At 67.5% G+C, this 16,855-nt stretch overlaps 1 protein-coding gene across 2 annotated transcripts in view; it reads right to left on the bottom strand.

Annotated features, from left to right (window-relative positions):
• FLNA (filamin A) overlaps positions 1–16,855 on the bottom strand; it is a 25,236-nt gene extending 8,381 nt beyond the window's left edge. Inside the window, exons 1-30 of one of the 2 annotated variants that reach the window (XM_072744737.1) lie at positions 16,715–16,853; positions 13,195–13,682; positions 10,019–10,267; positions 9,830–9,927; positions 9,563–9,710; positions 8,946–9,064; positions 8,783–8,860; positions 8,529–8,691; positions 8,236–8,436; positions 7,612–7,749; positions 7,403–7,526; positions 7,187–7,323; positions 6,913–7,106; positions 6,660–6,773; positions 6,427–6,570; positions 5,602–5,725; positions 5,355–5,515; positions 5,178–5,268; positions 4,918–5,087; positions 4,532–4,649; positions 4,172–4,434; positions 3,366–3,963; positions 3,097–3,270; positions 2,852–3,014; positions 2,601–2,761; positions 2,337–2,507; positions 1,817–1,940; positions 1,562–1,718; positions 728–917; positions 549–572 (exon numbers count right to left, since the gene is read on the bottom strand). In XM_072744737.1, coding sequence (XP_072600838.1) covers positions 549–572; positions 728–917; positions 1,562–1,718; positions 1,817–1,940; positions 2,337–2,507; positions 2,601–2,761; positions 2,852–3,014; positions 3,097–3,270; positions 3,366–3,963; positions 4,172–4,434; positions 4,532–4,649; positions 4,918–5,087; positions 5,178–5,268; positions 5,355–5,515; positions 5,602–5,725; positions 6,427–6,570; positions 6,660–6,773; positions 6,913–7,106; positions 7,187–7,323; positions 7,403–7,526; positions 7,612–7,749; positions 8,236–8,436; positions 8,529–8,691; positions 8,783–8,860; positions 8,946–9,064; positions 9,563–9,710; positions 9,830–9,927; positions 10,019–10,267; positions 13,195–13,567 — 4,969 coding nt within the window. In that variant the 5' untranslated portion in view covers positions 13,568–13,682; positions 16,715–16,853. Of the gene's footprint in view, positions 1–548; positions 573–727; positions 918–1,561; positions 1,719–1,816; positions 1,941–2,336; positions 2,508–2,600; positions 2,762–2,851; positions 3,015–3,096; positions 3,271–3,365; positions 3,964–4,171; positions 4,435–4,531; positions 4,650–4,917; positions 5,088–5,177; positions 5,269–5,354; positions 5,516–5,601; positions 5,726–6,426; positions 6,571–6,659; positions 6,774–6,912; positions 7,107–7,186; positions 7,324–7,402; positions 7,527–7,611; positions 7,750–8,235; positions 8,437–8,528; positions 8,692–8,782; positions 8,861–8,945; positions 9,065–9,562; positions 9,711–9,829; positions 9,928–10,018; positions 10,268–13,194; positions 13,683–16,714 lie in introns of both variants that reach the window. The other variant, XM_072744738.1, reaches the window with a different exon arrangement.

Genomic DNA, 16,855 nt, shown 5'->3' with positions numbered 1-16,855 from the left:
AGTCGACGCTGGTGCTATTGCACTACCAGCCCGCCCCACCCACTCATGCAGTCTGTTCCTCCCCCGGCCTGGGACACACAGGCCCCTGGGACGTGGGGATGGAGGTCTGCGGATCTGGCCAGGGCCCGGGACTCCCACTGGTAACGGGAGACCCCTCGTCCCCTCAGCCCACGCAGGAGCCCTTGCCACGGAAGGAGGAAGTGAGAAGGCAGGGCCTGCTGCTGCCCACCCCTGGGACTTCCCCAGGGTGCCAAGATCCCCAGACCCCAGAGCCCCTCAGTGGGGTGCGTCTCAGGATGCACCTCACCCCAAAGCTCTCAGCTGCAACCCGACGTCTCAGGTGGGGAAACGGAGGCCCAGAGAGAGGGAGGGCCGGAGCACTCACGCTCTGCTCTGGAGGCCTCCCCGGGCGCTAACCCTCCAGCTCCCCCTCTATCCCTGCCAAGAGCTGCAGCTGGAACTGTCCTGGGAATCGGCACGGAAGAGGAAAAAGGAAGCTGCCCTCTGGGCAGGAGGGGCATTGGGAGTGGCCCCAGCAAGCAGCTTACCTAGCCCGTGACCTCCGATTGACACTGAGGTGAGAGGGCAGAGAGCAAGGAGAAAGGTCAGGTGAGTCACTCAGGGGGGCGGCCCCCACTCCCACACGCCGCCCCAAGCAGCGAGCCCTTGCACACAGGCACACCCAAGCCCCGTGCTGAGCGCCGCGGCCGCAGGCAGGCCGGCTCACCTGTGACCGTGCACTTGCTGGCGTCGCCGGTGGGCACAGCCCGGACGCGATAGGGGGAGAAGGGGATCTCGTCGCCACCATACTTGATTAGGATGGTGTAGCGGCCCGTCACGTCTGGCACGTAGGCCACCGTGTACGTGCCATCGTGGTTGTCTTGGATGTGCGTCTTCTTGGGCTTGCCCTCGGGGTCCTGTGCGGCAGAGCACAGCGCAGGCGGTCGGCCCGGGGCCAAGCCAGGCCCAGGAGGGCCTCAGACCCTCTCGGCGGAGCCAGCACCCGGGGCCACCTCCCAATCGCTCAACCGCTGTGGCTCCAAACAGCTGCCTGCGCCCGGCGCCAACCTTTACTTCGCCACAGCCGGGATCCAGAGGGGGGTCCCGAATGCCCAACACGCCGCTGCGTGACAACGGCCAGGGCCGGGGAGCCGGCTGCCCGGCCTGCTTTAGCGCCACGACCACCTCCTGGCCCCCATCCTTCCGCCCCAGGGCCTGCTCCAGCACTCGGAAGAGCCCCCTGGAAGATCTCGGGGTCCTCCTACCCACCCCACGAGAATGTTCCCGGTGGACAAGCTGAGGCAGCAAGGGCTCTGGCTGTGTGCTCAAAGTCCGCACTGAGCCAGTGTGTGCGTGGTAGGGGAGGACCCGTGCCCGTCACCGGCGGCCTCGAGGCAAGGGATCTGGCCTCGCTGGCACGGCTCCTGCGGGAGGCCGCGGACCTGGGCTGCTGCCCCCTCGGCGGGTGCACGCCCTCTACCGCGCGCCGCTCGGGCCTAGGCTCCTCTGTCCCTCGCCTCCCGTGCGCCTGGGGCCGCGACTCGCCAGGTGGCCAGCTCACCGTGATCTGCACGGCCAGCAGGCCCTCTCCCGCATCCTTTGCGTCGATGGTGAACTCCACAGGCAGGCTGGCGGGCACACCGGTGGTGTTGAGCCCGGGGCCGCTGGCCTTCACCTTGCTGGCATCGTGTGTAGGCAGCACCTTGACCTTGAAGGGGCTGTGGGCCGGGGAGGGGGAGGGTTATGTGAACGGTCAGGAGGCCTCCTGGTGCTCAGCGCAGGCACCTTCCCGCTGGTGGCAGGCCCGGCCTCCTACCTGCGGGGCACCTCTTCCTCCCCGTACAGCACGGAGATGCTATAGGGCCCCTCCCGGCTGGGCACGTAGTTGACGGTCTGGGTGCCGTCAGCGTTGTCCACGACGTCCACGGGCTCCACCAAGCCTGGTCCCAGTCCCAGAGAGACATTCAGCCAGTTGCCTGGGGCCCCAGTGCCCCCCAAGGCTTGGCTGTGCCCTCCCGTCCCCACCCCAGGCCTAGACCTTGCTAGGTCCTCACCTGCCCCTCCCTAGGTACGGTCCTGAGCCCCTGTGACACCAGACACTAATCTGGGTGCCACCTTGGAGCCTGGCCCGCCCTCCCCTCCTGCCACGTCTGCTCAGGGACCAAGTGTGTCTGTTCTATGTCCTGGTGGTCCTCTGTCCTGGGCCACTGGCTTCCCTGTGGCCTGAGGCCCCTCCATGAACTGCCTGAGTGCCTGCCCCAGCCTCTGAGTGCTGGACATCATCCAAGAAGACCGTGCCCTCCTGCCCGCCCACTCCCAGGCAGGGGAGCACTCACCTTTGGGCCCCTGCACTTTCACCTGCAGAGGGGCCACACCAGCCTTGCTCGTGTCTACCTGGAAGGACTGAGGGAGGTTGGCACGGACCATGCCAGGGCTCAGGCCAGGCCCAGAGCACTTGACCTTGGACGCATCCGTCACATCATGCACCGGGACCTTGAAAGGACTGCCTGCAGAGGGAAGAAAGAGGACGGCCGTGTGCGTGCGAGAGCCGAGGGCCGGCCACCAGTCGCGGCCCAGGCCGGGCTACGAGGCCCCCTCACCTGGTACTTGGTGGCCACCGTAGGTGACGTTAAGGCTGTAGGTACCGGCCTCATAGGGGATGTATTCCACTGAACAGCTGCCGTCCTTGTTATCCATGCAGGACATCTTGGCCTCGGAGGGGCCCTCGACAGCCAGGCCCAGGCCCCCGGTGCCGGCACCCCTGCTCCAAACAGATCATCCGTTATCTCGGGGGGCTCCGAGGCCCACAGTCACAGCCCCACAGCCCCTGGCTGCCCAGGCGCGGGCTCACCTCGTCTCCACGGTAAACTTGTTGGGCTTGTTGGTGGTGCCGCTCTGGATACCTGGCCCGTGGACCCGCACTCGGGAAGGGTCGCAGCCCTCGGTCACAGGCACCTGGAAGGGGCTGCTGGGCACAGGGCTGCCGTCATAGGTCACGTCCACAGAGTGGAGGCCTGGAGGGGGGCAGGCCGGGTCAGGGGGAAGCGAGGCCACCCTGTGTCTGCAGCCCCGTCCCCCGGGAGCCCCGGCACGTACCCTCCTCATATGGCGTGTACTCCACTTTGTATGTGCCGTCGCCACAGTCCTGCACGTACGTCTCCGTCAGGTTACCCGAGGGGTTGGCCACACGTGCCTTGACGTGCGGCCCTCCGGTCTGCGTCAGGGCCCGGGCGTCCACGCTGAACTCGGTGGTAGCCTCTCGGAAGACACCTGCAGGGGCAGGCGTGGGGAGGAGGCGTGGGGCTCCAGGGGACCCTCGGGGCGCTGGCCTCTGCCCCCCCCCACGTCCCACGGCAGGGCCTCACCTTGGCCCTCGATCCCAGGCCCGTAGCACTGGACGCCCGAGGTGTCTACGGCAGGCTCCACCTGCAGCTTGCTGGGGAAGTTGGGCACGGGCTGGCCGCCGTACTTGATGGTGACCGTATAGGCCCCAGGGCAGAGCGGGATGTAGGTGATGGTGTGGGTGCCGTCACCGTGGTCCTGGATGTGCACCTCGGCCGGCAGCCCCGCCTCGGAGCGGATTTCGATGGTCAGCTCCGCGCTGCCCGCGCTAGAGCAGTCTACGTGGAACTGGCCGGCCTCCCCCGCCGTGGCCCGCTCCAGGCCGGGGCCCGAGCACTTGACCTTCGAGGCATCAAAGCAAGGAACCACGTGGGCCTTGAATGGGGAGCCGGGGATGTGGGTGTCAGCAAAGAGGATGTTGATGTTGTAGTCCCCGGGTTCGGTGGGCACGTAGGACACGGAGCATGTGCCGTCCCCGTTGTCCAGGCACTCGAGCTGGGCCTCGCAGGGGCCCTCCACCGTCAGGCCCAGGCCGCCCATGCCGGCCCCCTTGGTGTCGATAGTGAAGCGGGCAGGGGAGCCTGCGCTGCCCCCCTGTAGCCCTGGCCCGAAAGCCTTTACCTGACGGAAGACGGACTGCTCAGGCGCCAAACCCAGATCACCTCCCTGCCCCTTGACCCCAGACCCCCAACCTGACCTTTCTCTTCTTCTGGCCACCCTCCCCCCACCGGTTAGGGGCCCCAGGCAGGGCCTCAGGCCATAGGACAAAGCTGAGAAAGGGGGAGGGCGAGCCTGGGCAAGAGGAGGTGGGCCCTCCCATGCCCCTTACCTTGCTAGGCTTGGTGGGAGGCAGCGCTTCCACAGGAAAGGGGCTGCCGGGCACAGGCACGCCATCGTAAGTCACCTCGACCTCATAGGGCCCCTCCTCTCGGGGCACGAAGCGTACCACGCTGTTGTCAGCCCCCAGGCCTGGCTCCACCTTGCAGGGCACGGCTGTGCCTGAGGGGCCCGTGATCTTGGACGCCACTTTGCCTTGGCCACCGGCACCCTTCGATTTGACCGTGAACTCCTGATCTTTGCCGACATCCACCTCTGTTGAGATGACGAAACGAGGGAGAGAAATATGGCAACCGGCCGAGGCAGCCCCTGGGGCATCCTCAGTGACCATGACGGGGCCCCGGCTACTTACTCTCTCCCAGGCCAGACACCTTGATCTTGCTGAGGTCTAGGCTCGGAGACACCCCCACCGAGAAGGGGCTCTTGGGGATGGGATCCCCTCCATAAGTGACATTGATGCCCACTGGACCCTGGAAAGGGTGCAGAAAGGCAGAGTCCGGAGTCAGCATCCTGGTCGCCCTGGCCTGTGCCCTCCCCACTCGGGCATGGAGGAGGGCGAACCACGGGCTTTGCCCCCTGCCCCACCCCCAGCCTTCCGTGCTAGCTCTCTCCCAGCTGGGACTCGAGAGTGTGGGGGGAGCTGTCTGGAGCAGCCCGCCCAGCCCGCCGCTCCAGGAAGCCCACGCGCTCGGTAGGGAGGTGTCGTGGAGGAGTGCGCTGCTAGGAGGTCAAGGTTACCTGCTGCACAGGAGTGTACTTGACCGTGTAGGTGTTGTCGTGGTGGTCAATGATGTCCACATCACGCACCGCGTCCCCCTTGGCCAGCCCTGAGAACTGGACGTCCGGCTTGCCTTTGCCGGCCGCTTTGGCATTGATCGTGAAGTGGGTGGGTTTTCCAAGCTCAACGCCTGAGGAAGCACGATGGCCATGTAGGGGCACCTTGCCCCAAGCCTCCTTGTGGCCCCCCGACCACCCCACAGGGTGCTGCTCCTCCTCACCAGTGCGACTGAGGCCAGGGCCCTCGGCCTTCACCTTGCTGGCATCGTGGGAGGGCTCCACCTTGACCCGGATGGGGCTGGTGGGTGTGGCCTGCAGGGAGTGGGAGGAGTAGGGCTCAGGGAAGAGCAGCACCCCCACACTGAGCACCGTTAGGGGCTGGGAGCAGCAGCACCCACCTGGTCAGCAAACAGGACCATGATGGTATAGCTACCAGCTCCACGGGGCGTATACTTCACCGTGAAGGTGTCATTGTCGTTCCGGATGATGTCAAAGTCAATGTCGGCCTCAGTGGGGCCCACCACGCCAGGAGCACACTTGATGCCGATGCTGACATCACCTGTGGAGGTGGGAGCAGAGGCTGGGGTCACATCGGGCCACCCCGCCCCTTGCGCACCTGCCCACCTGCCCGGGGTGGGGCCTCACCCTGGCCGGCCTCGGTGCAGTCCACAGTGAAGTAGGTTGGCTCGTGAGCCTTGAGCCCTGTCTTGGCTACTCCAGGCCCGTATACCTTGACCTTGTTCGGGTGGCTCCCGGCTCCCACGTTCACCTGCAGGGCATGGGGGACAAGGGCAAGGGCATGACCAGCCTGGAGGAGAGCCAGGGCTTTTTCACCCAGCGGTGGGCGACAGGCACACCAAATGGTACCACCACGTCGGGAAGGGGTTTAGTGGTTCTTCAAATGATTAAACATGCGGGTGGCCACCTCGCAGGGCAGTTCCACCCGGAGGTGACGATGTGTCGGGAGGGAGGAGGTCACTCATCCCCACAAACACTTGTCCTCAAACGTTCACAGTGGCATTACTCCAAACAGCCGAAAGGCAAAAAGAAAAAGAAAAAAGTCCACGTGGTCCGTGCCCACAACAGAAGACTCCTCGAGGCCTGAACAGGCGGGAAGTGCCGATTCACGCTACGGCGGGGGGGGGGGGGGGGGGGGGGACGAGCGGGAGCAACCGCGTACAAAAGGCCACACACCGAACCAATGCGTCCCGAGCAAACGTCGGGAATAGGCAGCGGCCGGGACGCAGAGCAGTGGTTGCTCAGGGTAAGGGGGGTGGAGGGGGTGGAGGGGGGACGGGTTTCTTTGCGGATGATGGAAATGTCCGAACGCGCGCAGCGAGCGGACGCCAAGGCACCCAACAGAACACTAGAAGTGGGGGACCCGGGCGGTGCCGGGGTTCTCTGTAACCGACCCGGATGAGACCCGAAGCAGGTACCCGAGGCAGGTGGGCGACGGGGCGCCCGGCTCACCCGGAAGGGGCTGTTGGGAATGCTGACGCCGCCCCAGGACACCATGGCCGTGTGCTTCACGGGCTTCCTGGGCACGTACGAGCAGCTGTACGTGCCGTTGCCGTTGTCCTTGACCGTTGCGTCCACGGGGCATCCCTCGTTGTCCTGGAGTGCGGGCGGGAAGGAGCAGCCGGGGGTCAGTGCCCCGGTCCCCACCCGCCCCGCGTCCCCGCCCCGCGTCCCCGCCGCCCCACCTGCACTTGCACCCGGAGGGCGGCCTTCCCGCCGTGCTTGGCGTCCACCGTGAACTCCGCCGGCTTATTGACAGCCACACCTGTCTTCTCCAGCCCAGGCCCGCGCGCCTTCACCTGAGGACAGGCCACCCAGGTCTCAGGACACCGAGGGCGGACCCCGCGGGGACCCCGAGTGGCAGGAACACAGCGCCGTGGATACCAGGCCAGCCCCACGTGCCCAGGTCCCCAAGCGGGGGTGGCAGGGGCCCCGTACCCTGTCCGGGTGGAAGTCCTGGGGCGCCTCGCGGATGTCGGCCATGAAGGGGCTGAGGCGGATGTCCTCGCTGTTGCACAGCACGTGCACTGCGTACTCGCCGGCCTCCTGGGGCCAGTAGCGCACATCGCAGGAGCCGTCGCCCTTGTCGTCACATTCGATCTTGGCCTGCGACGGGCCCTCCACCGAGAAGCCTGGCGACAGCCGCGAGTCCCGTGAGCGCCCTGGCCCGCGGGGTGGCCCCCCTGCCCCCCCACCCCAGCCCCCAGCTCACCCAAGGTGCCCACGTCGTCCCCGATGGCCTCCACCACGAAGTCGGCGGACTTGCCCACGACGCCGCCCTCCAGCCCGGGGCCCCAGGCCCGTACCTTCTGATTGCCACACTCGGTGCCCACCTTCACCTCGAAGGGGCTGCGGAGAGACGGCAGGGGCCGTGAGGGCCCGGCGGGGGGGGGGTGCCACCTGGCCGAGGGCTCTGCCGCAGCCTCACCTGCGCCCGATGTTCTGGCCGCCCCACGTGATGGTGACGGTGTACGTGCCGGGGACCGTGGGGTAATACTCGAAGCCGTAGACGCCGTCCCCCAGGTCCTTCTGCTTCACACGCTCCTCGCCCTCTGCCCGACACAAGGGAGGGCGTCAGGCCTGCCCAGCCGCAGCCCCGAGGCCACCAGCGGCCATCCCAGCTGTAGCCCGACTTACTGGGGCCCTTCACAGTGACCTTGAGGTCCCCACTGCCGGCGCCCTTCGTGTACACCTTGAAGTCCGCGGTCTCCTTCACCCGCACGCCCTTGGGCTGGAGGCCCCGGCCAACGGCGCGGCAGGCCCCCGGGTTACAGGCTGTGGGGAGAGGCCCAGCTAAGCCACCGGGAGCCGGCACCGGGGGACCCCGCCCTCCCCTCCCACGGGGCTGGGCCGTCCGAACCTGGGGGTCCCACAGGATGGTGAAGGACATGCAAGAAAGAACCGTGCCCCCAGGACCCGGGGGGCCGGCCCCCCGCCCGCCGCCCGCCCGCCCGCCCCCTCCCAGAGGAAGACAGATCCAAGTACCGTTGACCCTGTGGGCAGAGCAGAGAGCAGCAGGTTTCTAACAGCTGGAGCGAGATCTTCTGAAGGTGAAAGCGTGGAGGAGAGAGACGGAGGAGGGCGAGAGGAGGAGGAGGAGGAAGGGCCCCAGCAGGGGAGGAAAGAGCGCCCGGACAGTGGAAGCATAGAGGCCCAGGGTGCCAGGGCAGGGGCTGGGGGGAGTCTCGCCCTAGCTGCGCCCCCTCCTGAGGGAGGCCCAGTCTACAGCGCCCCACGTGGGGGCGGCTGGGACCGGCCTACCTTGGCCAACAGTGACAGTGTAGGGGCTGCGAGGGATGGGCACGCCAGCGAAGGTGACGTGCACCGTGTGGACGCCCTCCATGGTGGGCTGGTAGCTGCAGCGGTACGTGCTGTCGCCCCGGGCTTCCAGCTGAGGCTCCACGGTGCCCTTCTGCCCCGTAGGGTCCTGGATCACGACCTCCACCTCACCCGTGCCAGCTCCTGCCACAAGGGACCGGCTCAGCTCCTAGATGGTCCCTGGACCCCAGCTGCTCTGCCCTCAGACCTGCCGGCCTCAGCAACAGCCTCCTCACCTGCCGTGAAGATCTCGAAGTAGGTGGTCTTGTTGGCGATGTTGCCGCTGGGCTCCAGGCCAGGGCCCTGGGCAGTCACCTTGCTCGCATCACCCTGGGACTTGTCCACATACACCTCGAAGGGGCTCTTGGCGATATGCTGGCCGGCAAAGAGCACGGTGACCTGTCCCCGGGAGGGGCGGGCTGTGAGGGCAGGGTCAGGGCCTCCCGGCCACTGCCCCCGCCGCCAGCCTCCCCGTGGGCTGAGGGCTCACCTTGTGAGTCCCGGTCACCTCGGGGACGTACCAGACGGAGAAGGTACGGTTCTTGTCGTTGTTGGCTGTCACCTTCGCCTGCGGTGGGAAGGAGCGCGTGAGCCCCGCTCTGAAGGGAGGCGCTGCGGCGCCCGCCCGCCCGCCCGCCCCTCGGCGGCCCTACCTCCTCCTGGTGGCCGGCGGGGTCCTCCACGTACACCAGCACCTCTCCCTGGCCTGCGCTTCGGGTCTCCACCGTGAACTCCGCCCGCTTCTTCACCATGTTGCCCGTGGGCTCGATGCCTGCCAGGCAGGGCCCGGGAGCTGTGAGCCGGCTCCGAGCACTGCCACCCCACCCCAGGGCCCCTCCGCTTCGGGTCCAGCGTCCTTCGCTGCCATCATCCCTTCAGGGGTGCTCTGAGCCGGGTCCACGGATTCCCGGTGAGCCCCGGCCCAGCGCCCCTACTGCCTTCTCGCTGTGGGGCAGGCCTGGTGTCTGTTTTCTGGAACCCTCGCTCGGGTGTGCCTGGGCCCTAGCTCCTGCGCGACACCCTGGCGGGGTTTTGTCTCTGCTGATGGTAATGCAGCCGGCTGCTCCCTCCCTGACCACGCTCCACCTTGCGCTGACGACTCGGGGAACTTCTGGCCGGGTGGCCAGGTGTGCGCAGCCTCGACCCATTCGTTGGACTGCGAGGGGGCACCTGACAACCCAGCCCCTACGGAACCAAAGGGTTCCCAAGACCTCCGAGCCCCGAGGAGATGCGGCTGGCACGCAGGGCATCCCCAGCCCGCCCTCCTCACCTGGCCCGTAGGCTCGGGCTTTCTTCGGGTTGAGTTTGGGCCGCAGGGGAGCCCCTGGCTTCAGCTTGGCCTTGGGGAACTGGGACAGGTAGGTCATGACGGAGTGCTCGTCCACATTGGGATCCACGATTTCCTCGGGCGTGATCACCTATCACAGATGCCAGATAGAGGCCACTTGAATGCCAGGCCTCAGGTCCCGGGATGTGACACAGCTCCCCACGGGGACCGCAAGCCCTGGATGGCCCCACGCAGCCGGGCAGGGGGTACCTGAGGGATGCCCAGCCAGTCATCAGCCTGCTGCATGGCTTCCCTTGCGTTGTTCACGGGCTTGCTGGCGTCCCAGGAGTCCCAGTCAGGACACAGGCCTGCGGCGCAAGGAAGGCTGTGGGTTGGAGGGGGAGACGTCCGCGGGCCCCCTTGCAGGCTGCCCCCACGCCCCACTCCTTCCCCGCTCACCTGGGGCACAGCTGTCGACGAGGGCACCCAGGGCCCGGCCGCTCTGCCAGTCCCGGCTGAAGTTGGTGATGGGGAGCTGCGGCAGCTTGTTCTGAATCCAGCCCAGGAGGCGCTGCTTGGGCGTCTGCTTCTTGGCTTCCTCATCCTCCTCCTCATCCCACATGGGCATGGAGATGGAGTAGTGCAGGATCAGAGTCCAGATGAGGCCCAAGATCAGCTTCAGGTTCCCATCCACGATGGCCTTGCTGTCTGTGAGGAGAGCGAGGCCTGAGCGGGCAGGGGGCCGCCGTGGGCGTCGCTGTGTATGCACAGGCCGCGTGGCCACTCCAGGCGACTCGGGGCCCTAGGGAGGGGGAGGGGCCCCCCGAGGGTGGCACGCGGGTCACCTCTCTGCTAGGCTCTTTGGGAGTAAAGGGACTGAGGGGAGGGACAGATCCCCACCGAACAGCCGGAGGAGGGGTGCTGCTGGAAGGGCTCTGGGGCCGCCCGTGTCCTGGGGTCCCCAGGGGAGCGGTCAGGACAGTGCAGCGCAGCGCAGCAGGCCTCGACACGGGCACCCTGAGCTGACCCTGGCGGGGGGCCGGGGCCAGGGCCGAGGAAGAGGAAGGCTGCCCAGTGGGGCGGTTGGGAAAGCAAGCTGTTGCTTCAGGGTGGGTGGGCGGGTGGGCCAAGGGCCTGGCAGGGGAAGTGGAGGCAGGGGAAGTGGAGATGTTGGGCAAGGACCCTTTGGGTGGAGGATGTGAGCCCCACCCCCACTTCCTCAGTTCCCCCACCACCCCCTACAGACCCAAACTGGGAGCGGGCCTGGGGAGGGTGGCAGTGAGGACAAAGGAGACGCCGGTGGCGCTGCGTGGCCTGGACTTGCGGGGAGCCAGCAGAGATGGGGTGCCACCTGGGGTGCCGGGCAGGACACATTGCAGAGAGCCCCTCACCCGGCCTGAGGAGGAGGGGAAGGGGGAGGGGGAGGAGGGCCGAGCTGACACGCCTGGGTGGGGCACCCGGGGCCCAGCTTGGGAGCTGGGGTGGCAGGAGCCATGGGTGGGGTCCTGGAGTCCTGCTGCCTCAGCAGAGCTCGCCGCCGCCGCCTGCCCTCCTCACCACCTAACGGGGTGCTGGGCCTCAGGCGGGTGGCTGCCAAGCTCACCACAGGGGAAGTGGTTAGGGCGGGCACCCAGCACCCTGTTGCCACGGCAACCCCTCCGGGCTCTGGACCCCACCCAAGGCACTTGTGGGTCTCAGCTTCCTAAGGGTGGGGCCCTGAAAAGGGGAGGGCGTTCTAAGAGCCACTGGAGTCCTGCAGCCCCCATCGACATCAAGAGAAAATACTTGTGGGATGAGTCAACTCGAGGGTGGGAGGGAGGGGATGGACACCAGCAAGAGGGCCACCAGTGACAGGCAGCCTCTGAAGCCAGGAGGCAGGACCTCGAGGACCAGCCGAGGCACCCAAAGCAGGTCCCAGACTGAGCTTGCTCCCAAGTTCTGCACTACCGCCGCGCCGTCCCCACTCGGCAGGTGGGGCTGGCGGAGGGGGTTCAGGCCAGGGATGACTGGAAGGTTCAGAGAAGACCGAGGGCCCAGGACCAGCCAGGGCTTCCTAGTAACCCCACCGCCAGAGTCCTGCGGGGACTTGGGACGCACAAGGCCAAGCGCATCAGCCTTAGTGGGTTGGGCTGGGCCCTCCCCCTGGTCCATGGGAGGCCAGCCTAAGCCCTCCTCATCCCCCTCACAAAAGAGGGAGGGAAGAGAACCGGGGCCCAGGGTTGGGAGACAGCCCATTGGAGTGGCCCCGCCCCATCCCACCCCCTTTCCCCAGCCCCCGGGCTAGCCTGCCCCCTCCCTCCCCTAATCACCGCTGCTTTCCAACATTTTTTTGCCTTATATGGCAAAGCTCTGGGAACTAGGCCTGCTCCAGCCAGCTCACAAGAGGAGGAGAAGACGGGAGGAGGGAGGAGGAGACCCCCCCCAGACAGCTGGGGTGTGGCCTGCCTCCCCACATCCGGTTGCCCCCCCACCCAAGGCTCAGAGATGACTCAGCTTGCCTAGACGGAGGCTGGGACTGAGGGGTGGGCCTCAGCCTCGACTGGCATTCCAAAGAAAGAGGTGGGGCCCCGGAGACCTGCCCTCTGAGTGGCTGGGGGCACCTGAGTCCCGAGTCCCTTAGACTCCCAGGCTCCGTAAGGCTCTTGGCCTCAGGGACAACTGGGAGAATTGTGAAGAAAAGAAAGCGCTCCTCCTGCCTCCTCCTGTCTCCTCCTGCCGCTGTAACACGCTGCCCCTGAGTCACCAGTCCTGGTGCCTGTCCCTGAGTGGCCCCCATCCTGAGAAGAGCCTGGGATGCTGCAGTAGGTCTGGTCAATGCCAGCCTCACGAGTCCGGTGACACGGACGCCGGGTTGGCGGCGAGCCCAGTGCATGCTAGAGTACCTCCCAACCAACTCGTGCATTCTAGATGCAGAAAAGCGAGTCCTACATGGAAGCAAGAGTTTGGCTCAAGCTCCACAGTAACTTGGTGTTGGAGGGGACTACAAACCAGCTCCCCTCACTGGCCAACTCCTCTCAAGTGCCCTTTGGCTGGCCACGGTCCTCTGTGGCCCCGAGTTTCCCCAGGGGAGATCTAAACTGGGGGTTGGGGCCATCTCCAATGAAGGACCTACCTCCTAAGGCCAAAGAGAGCCAAGAGCCCTAGACAATGGGACCCTTAAGCTCCAGCACCCTGTTTAGGAACTACAGAAGCTCGGGAAGGCCAGAGGGCCCTTCCCAGACTGCTGAAGGGGGTCGGGGGTGGTGAGCCCCGGGCTCCCCCTCCTCAGGGATGGGGTGCTGGGCGCAGGGCCAGAGCCCGGCCAGTGCCCGCCTTCCGCAGGCCGTCTCCCACCGCGGGTGCAGTGGCGGGGGCGCGGCCTGCGGAGGATGTGAGCTCAGCCTGGGCGCGGGCCAGCCGGGGTGCGGCGGGCGGGGGCGCGTAGCGGTCTGCACGCCCGGCCAGCCTGCCAGCGCGCCTTTGTTCTCGAGGCCTGCGTGCAGGAGCCCGGCGGCCCCGGGGGCAGCGGCGGGGCTGGGGTGGGGGGTGGGGTGGCTGGGAGGGGCCAGCCCAGGAGAGAGGAGGACGCGTGGAGCCCCCGCCCTCAACCTCGACCTCGATCTCCCCCGTGCCACAGGAGCGACCCGCGCCCTCACCGATGGACACGAGCTTGATGCTCTCCCGGTCCAGGAACTCGAGCGCCACCGACACGTTCTCGAGCTGCATCTGGCGGAAGGTGGGCCTCTGGTTGTGCTTGCGGTGCATCTTCTTCTGGCTCAGCACCTCCAGCAGCGCGATGAGCCGCAGCCCATCGCTCAGGTCCGTCTGCAGGTTGGCGATGCGCTTGCTCACGCACTTCAGGTGCTCGTTGCACCAGCGCGTGAACGTGTTCTGCTGGATCTTCTTCCACGGTGCGTCCTCGGCCAGGTCCTTCTCGGTGGCTGGCATCTCGGCGTCTCGCGTGTCGGCGCCGCCGCCCGGAGCCGCGCCTGCCGCGCTCTGGCCCGCCCGGGAGTGGGAGCTACTCATTTTGAGGCGCGAGGAACTGAGGGGCGGTGCTGCAGACTCGGCGAGGGGACGGCCCTTTAATTAAAGTCGCAGGCACCTCCGCGCGCGCGGGACGAGGCAGACAGTGGAGATTGTGCTGCGGAGAGAACGAGCCCTTTAAATGCGGGCGGAGGCGGGTTCCGTGGGGGCGGAGCCACAGCGGGGCGGGGCCGCGGGGTGGGGCTTCGGGCTGCGCCCGCCCCGCCCCGCCCGTCGGAATGCCCCCTTCAGCCCCCAGTCCCAGCGGCGCGGCCCGACCCCGAGGCCCTGGGGAGGTCGCCGCGCCCTGAGGGGGTCAGGGTGCACCCCAGCCCCGCCGCCCTGCACCAGCCCTGCAGGAAACGCTGCAGCAAGGAAAGGCTGAGCGGCGTCTGGCGCTGGACCACTCGGCCTCCGGCAGGCACGCCATACAAGGGACTTTCCTCCGCCGAGGCCCCTGAGGAGGGGCGGTGCTCCCGCTCCCTGAGTCACGCGGGCTCCGACGGTCCCGCAGCCCCCTGCCCCCTGCCCCCTCCGCACCCCGCGCTCCCCGGCCGCCCCGGGCCGGCCGCGCCTCCGCCGTAGCGGGAAGGGACCCCGATCCCGAGAGCGGGCCCTCGGGGCCGCGGGGCCCAGGCCCGGGCAGCAGCCCCCTCGGCCCCCGGTGCCCGCCCCGCTCCGCTCCGCTCTCCACCTGCGCCCGTCGTCCCGCAGGTCCCCAGCGCCTCCCACCCTCCCTCTCTGCCTCCCTCCCACTGCGCCCGGGAGGAAATGGGGCACTGGGCCAGGAGGCCGCGGGCACCCAGGAGCGGGCATCCTTGCAAGGCACTGGGCGTGCCCGTGGGCGCTGGCAGGGGGCCGAGCCGGGCGTGCGGGCGGCGGCCAGCGTGTGCGCCCGACCCCCCGCGCCAGCCACCTGGGGCGCCGGGGCTTTCCTCTGCTGTCCAGGGCGTCCCCGGGGCAGCCTGGGGGGGCGGGGAGCCTTCCAGCCCCCGACGACCTGCCAGGCCGGCTCTGCGCGCTTGGGCCTGGGTGGGCCTCGGGGTGCGCCGAGCACAGGGGGCCCCGGGATACTCGCGCGTGCGTGTGCAAGGTTGCAAGGCCGCGGAGAGCTATTCACTCAAAATCAAGTTTCTAGTGGTCACATCAGGGAGACCGAGACCGCAAAGGCACAGCAGCCAGCCGAGGCCTGCCCAGACGCCACTGCCACCCTGTTCCTCAGGAGCCAGCCTGCTGGGGCTCACTGAGCGGGGACTCACTCCTCCCGGTCCTCTGTACGTCCCTCTGCAGGGTCCCTTCTCTGCATCGGCCGAGGAAGGCAGGTCTGTCTCCCACTTGTTAAACCGAACTTCAGACTAGTAGTAAGTCACGTGATAAAGAGCAGAGGACGAGGGCAGCCCGGGCCACTCTCTAGCGCAGCCTTCAGCCCAGGGCCTGATCCTGGAGACCCGGGATCGAGTCCTGCGTCGGGCTCTCTGCGTGGGGCCTGCTTCTCCCTCGGCCTGTGTCTCTGTCTCTCTGTCTCTCATGAATAAATAAAAATTTAAAAAAGAATCTTAAAAAAGAGCAGAGGGCGAGGAGGCCCGGGTGGCCAGCGCGTCATGCCCAAATATGGCTGAGTCTAAGGCAGCCCTGGACGCCTGCGTTACCCACGGTGGGGCTGCCGTCCCACTCGGCATCTCCCCTGCCCTCCAGCACGCTCACTTTGGGGCTGCCTGTCACCCCACTGGGGTTTCCAGTCGGAGGCCCACCCCATCTGCACTCTTCCCTCTGCTGACCACTGTCAGACACACCTGCAGAAGCACACCACGGCGCCTGGGAACCGGGGGCGGGAACCCATACGGACCTCTCCCTACGCAGGGCCCATGCAGGGCGAGGCGATATTTGTCCTGGTCTGTCCCCCTGCCCCACTGGAAAACAAGTTCCCAAGGACAGAATTACATGGAGAATTGGTTTTCTCTCCACTGAGTGCTATCGACTGGGTCATGTGTTCATTCCGTGACGGTCAGCGGCCAGGGACACTAAGTCGGAGCACCCGATCCGTAGTCTGCTCCAGCAGAAAGGAGCACGGAAGCTGGGTGTCCTGGCTTCCCGTCACACCCTCTCCCTATTTGGGGGAGTCTGTCGGTGGGTGTACAGGGGGTTTGGCCCCAGGAAACATAGTATCGCCACCAGATGGCGCCCCATCCCAAAGCCCCCAGATCGGGCAGTCCTTGGAAACCAAAATCCAGCTCTTTCATATTTTCCCTTATTTGGAGTAGATTCTGGGATGTTGGACACACCCCGCCCCCCACCCCACCCCGGGGCCCTCAGACCCCAGGCCAGGCCCTCCTACAGGGGCGCTTGGGCGGCTGGAGAAAGCCACAGAATGGCACGGGGAGCAGAGAGCGGGGCGGGAAGGGCCAGCCCCGGTGCCGCAGGTGAGGACACTCATTCCCTGAGCTCCCACCTTGACCCTGTGGCCTGGAGCACGTGCAGGTGGACCTGCCCGGGGATTTCACCTACTTTTCCTGGACCCGGCTGGCAAGGGCATGTGGGGATGTTGCGCTCACATCCTGACTGGCGGTGAACATCCAGCTCCGCGCCAACCTGGGACGGGGCCCAGCCGGGGAATGTGGCCCATAGGAGGAGCCCCTGCCTTCGCGCCTGGCCACACCCCTGCCCCAGCCCCCATGGAGCGCCGCAGCCCCGGAACCAGCTCCCCGGTGCCCCACGCAGCTGGTGCCAGCGGGGAACCCGCTGTTGTCCCCCCCCAGGGGCCACACTGGCTGCGGACGGTCCCAGGTGGCCAGTCGCGCTCAGCCCGCACAACGTCCTGCTCTCGGGGCCCTTCTTCCGCAGACAGTAACGCGGTGGCTGGCTCACGGGCACCCACTTGGCCCACGTCGCGCCAGACGGCCCGACACCCTGTGTCTGGGGGACCCCTGCGGCCTGGGGCTCCCACACCCCTGGGCGCGGATGGACGTTCGCGGGTAAAGCAGGGCCGGCAGCGCCCGGGCACCGCGCTCCCAAGTTCAGGAATCCCAGCTGCGCCCGGCCTGGGCGCGGTTCCGCGCCGGCGCCTGCGTTCTTGGCGCCCCTCCGCCCTCCTTCGGCTCCCCGGGCCCGGGCCGCAGGCTGCGCGGTGGCCGTGTCGCGCGGAGGCCTCACCTGCTGTCCCTGCGGGCGGCCCGCGACTGCGGGGGTGGCGCCGGGGTCGCCTCTGCGCCCGCGCCCGGCGCCTCGGGGTTCCGCTGGCGTCCGCTGAGCGCCGCGCGCCTCCACGCGAATGGGCCGCCGCTGCCCGCCTTC

Source organism: Vulpes vulpes, chromosome X (assembly GCF_048418805.1).
Source record: "Vulpes vulpes isolate BD-2025 chromosome X, VulVul3, whole genome shotgun sequence".
Lineage (NCBI taxonomy): Eukaryota > Metazoa > Chordata > Mammalia > Carnivora > Canidae > Vulpes > Vulpes vulpes.
This window is presented reverse-complemented; position numbering and strand designations above follow the sequence as displayed.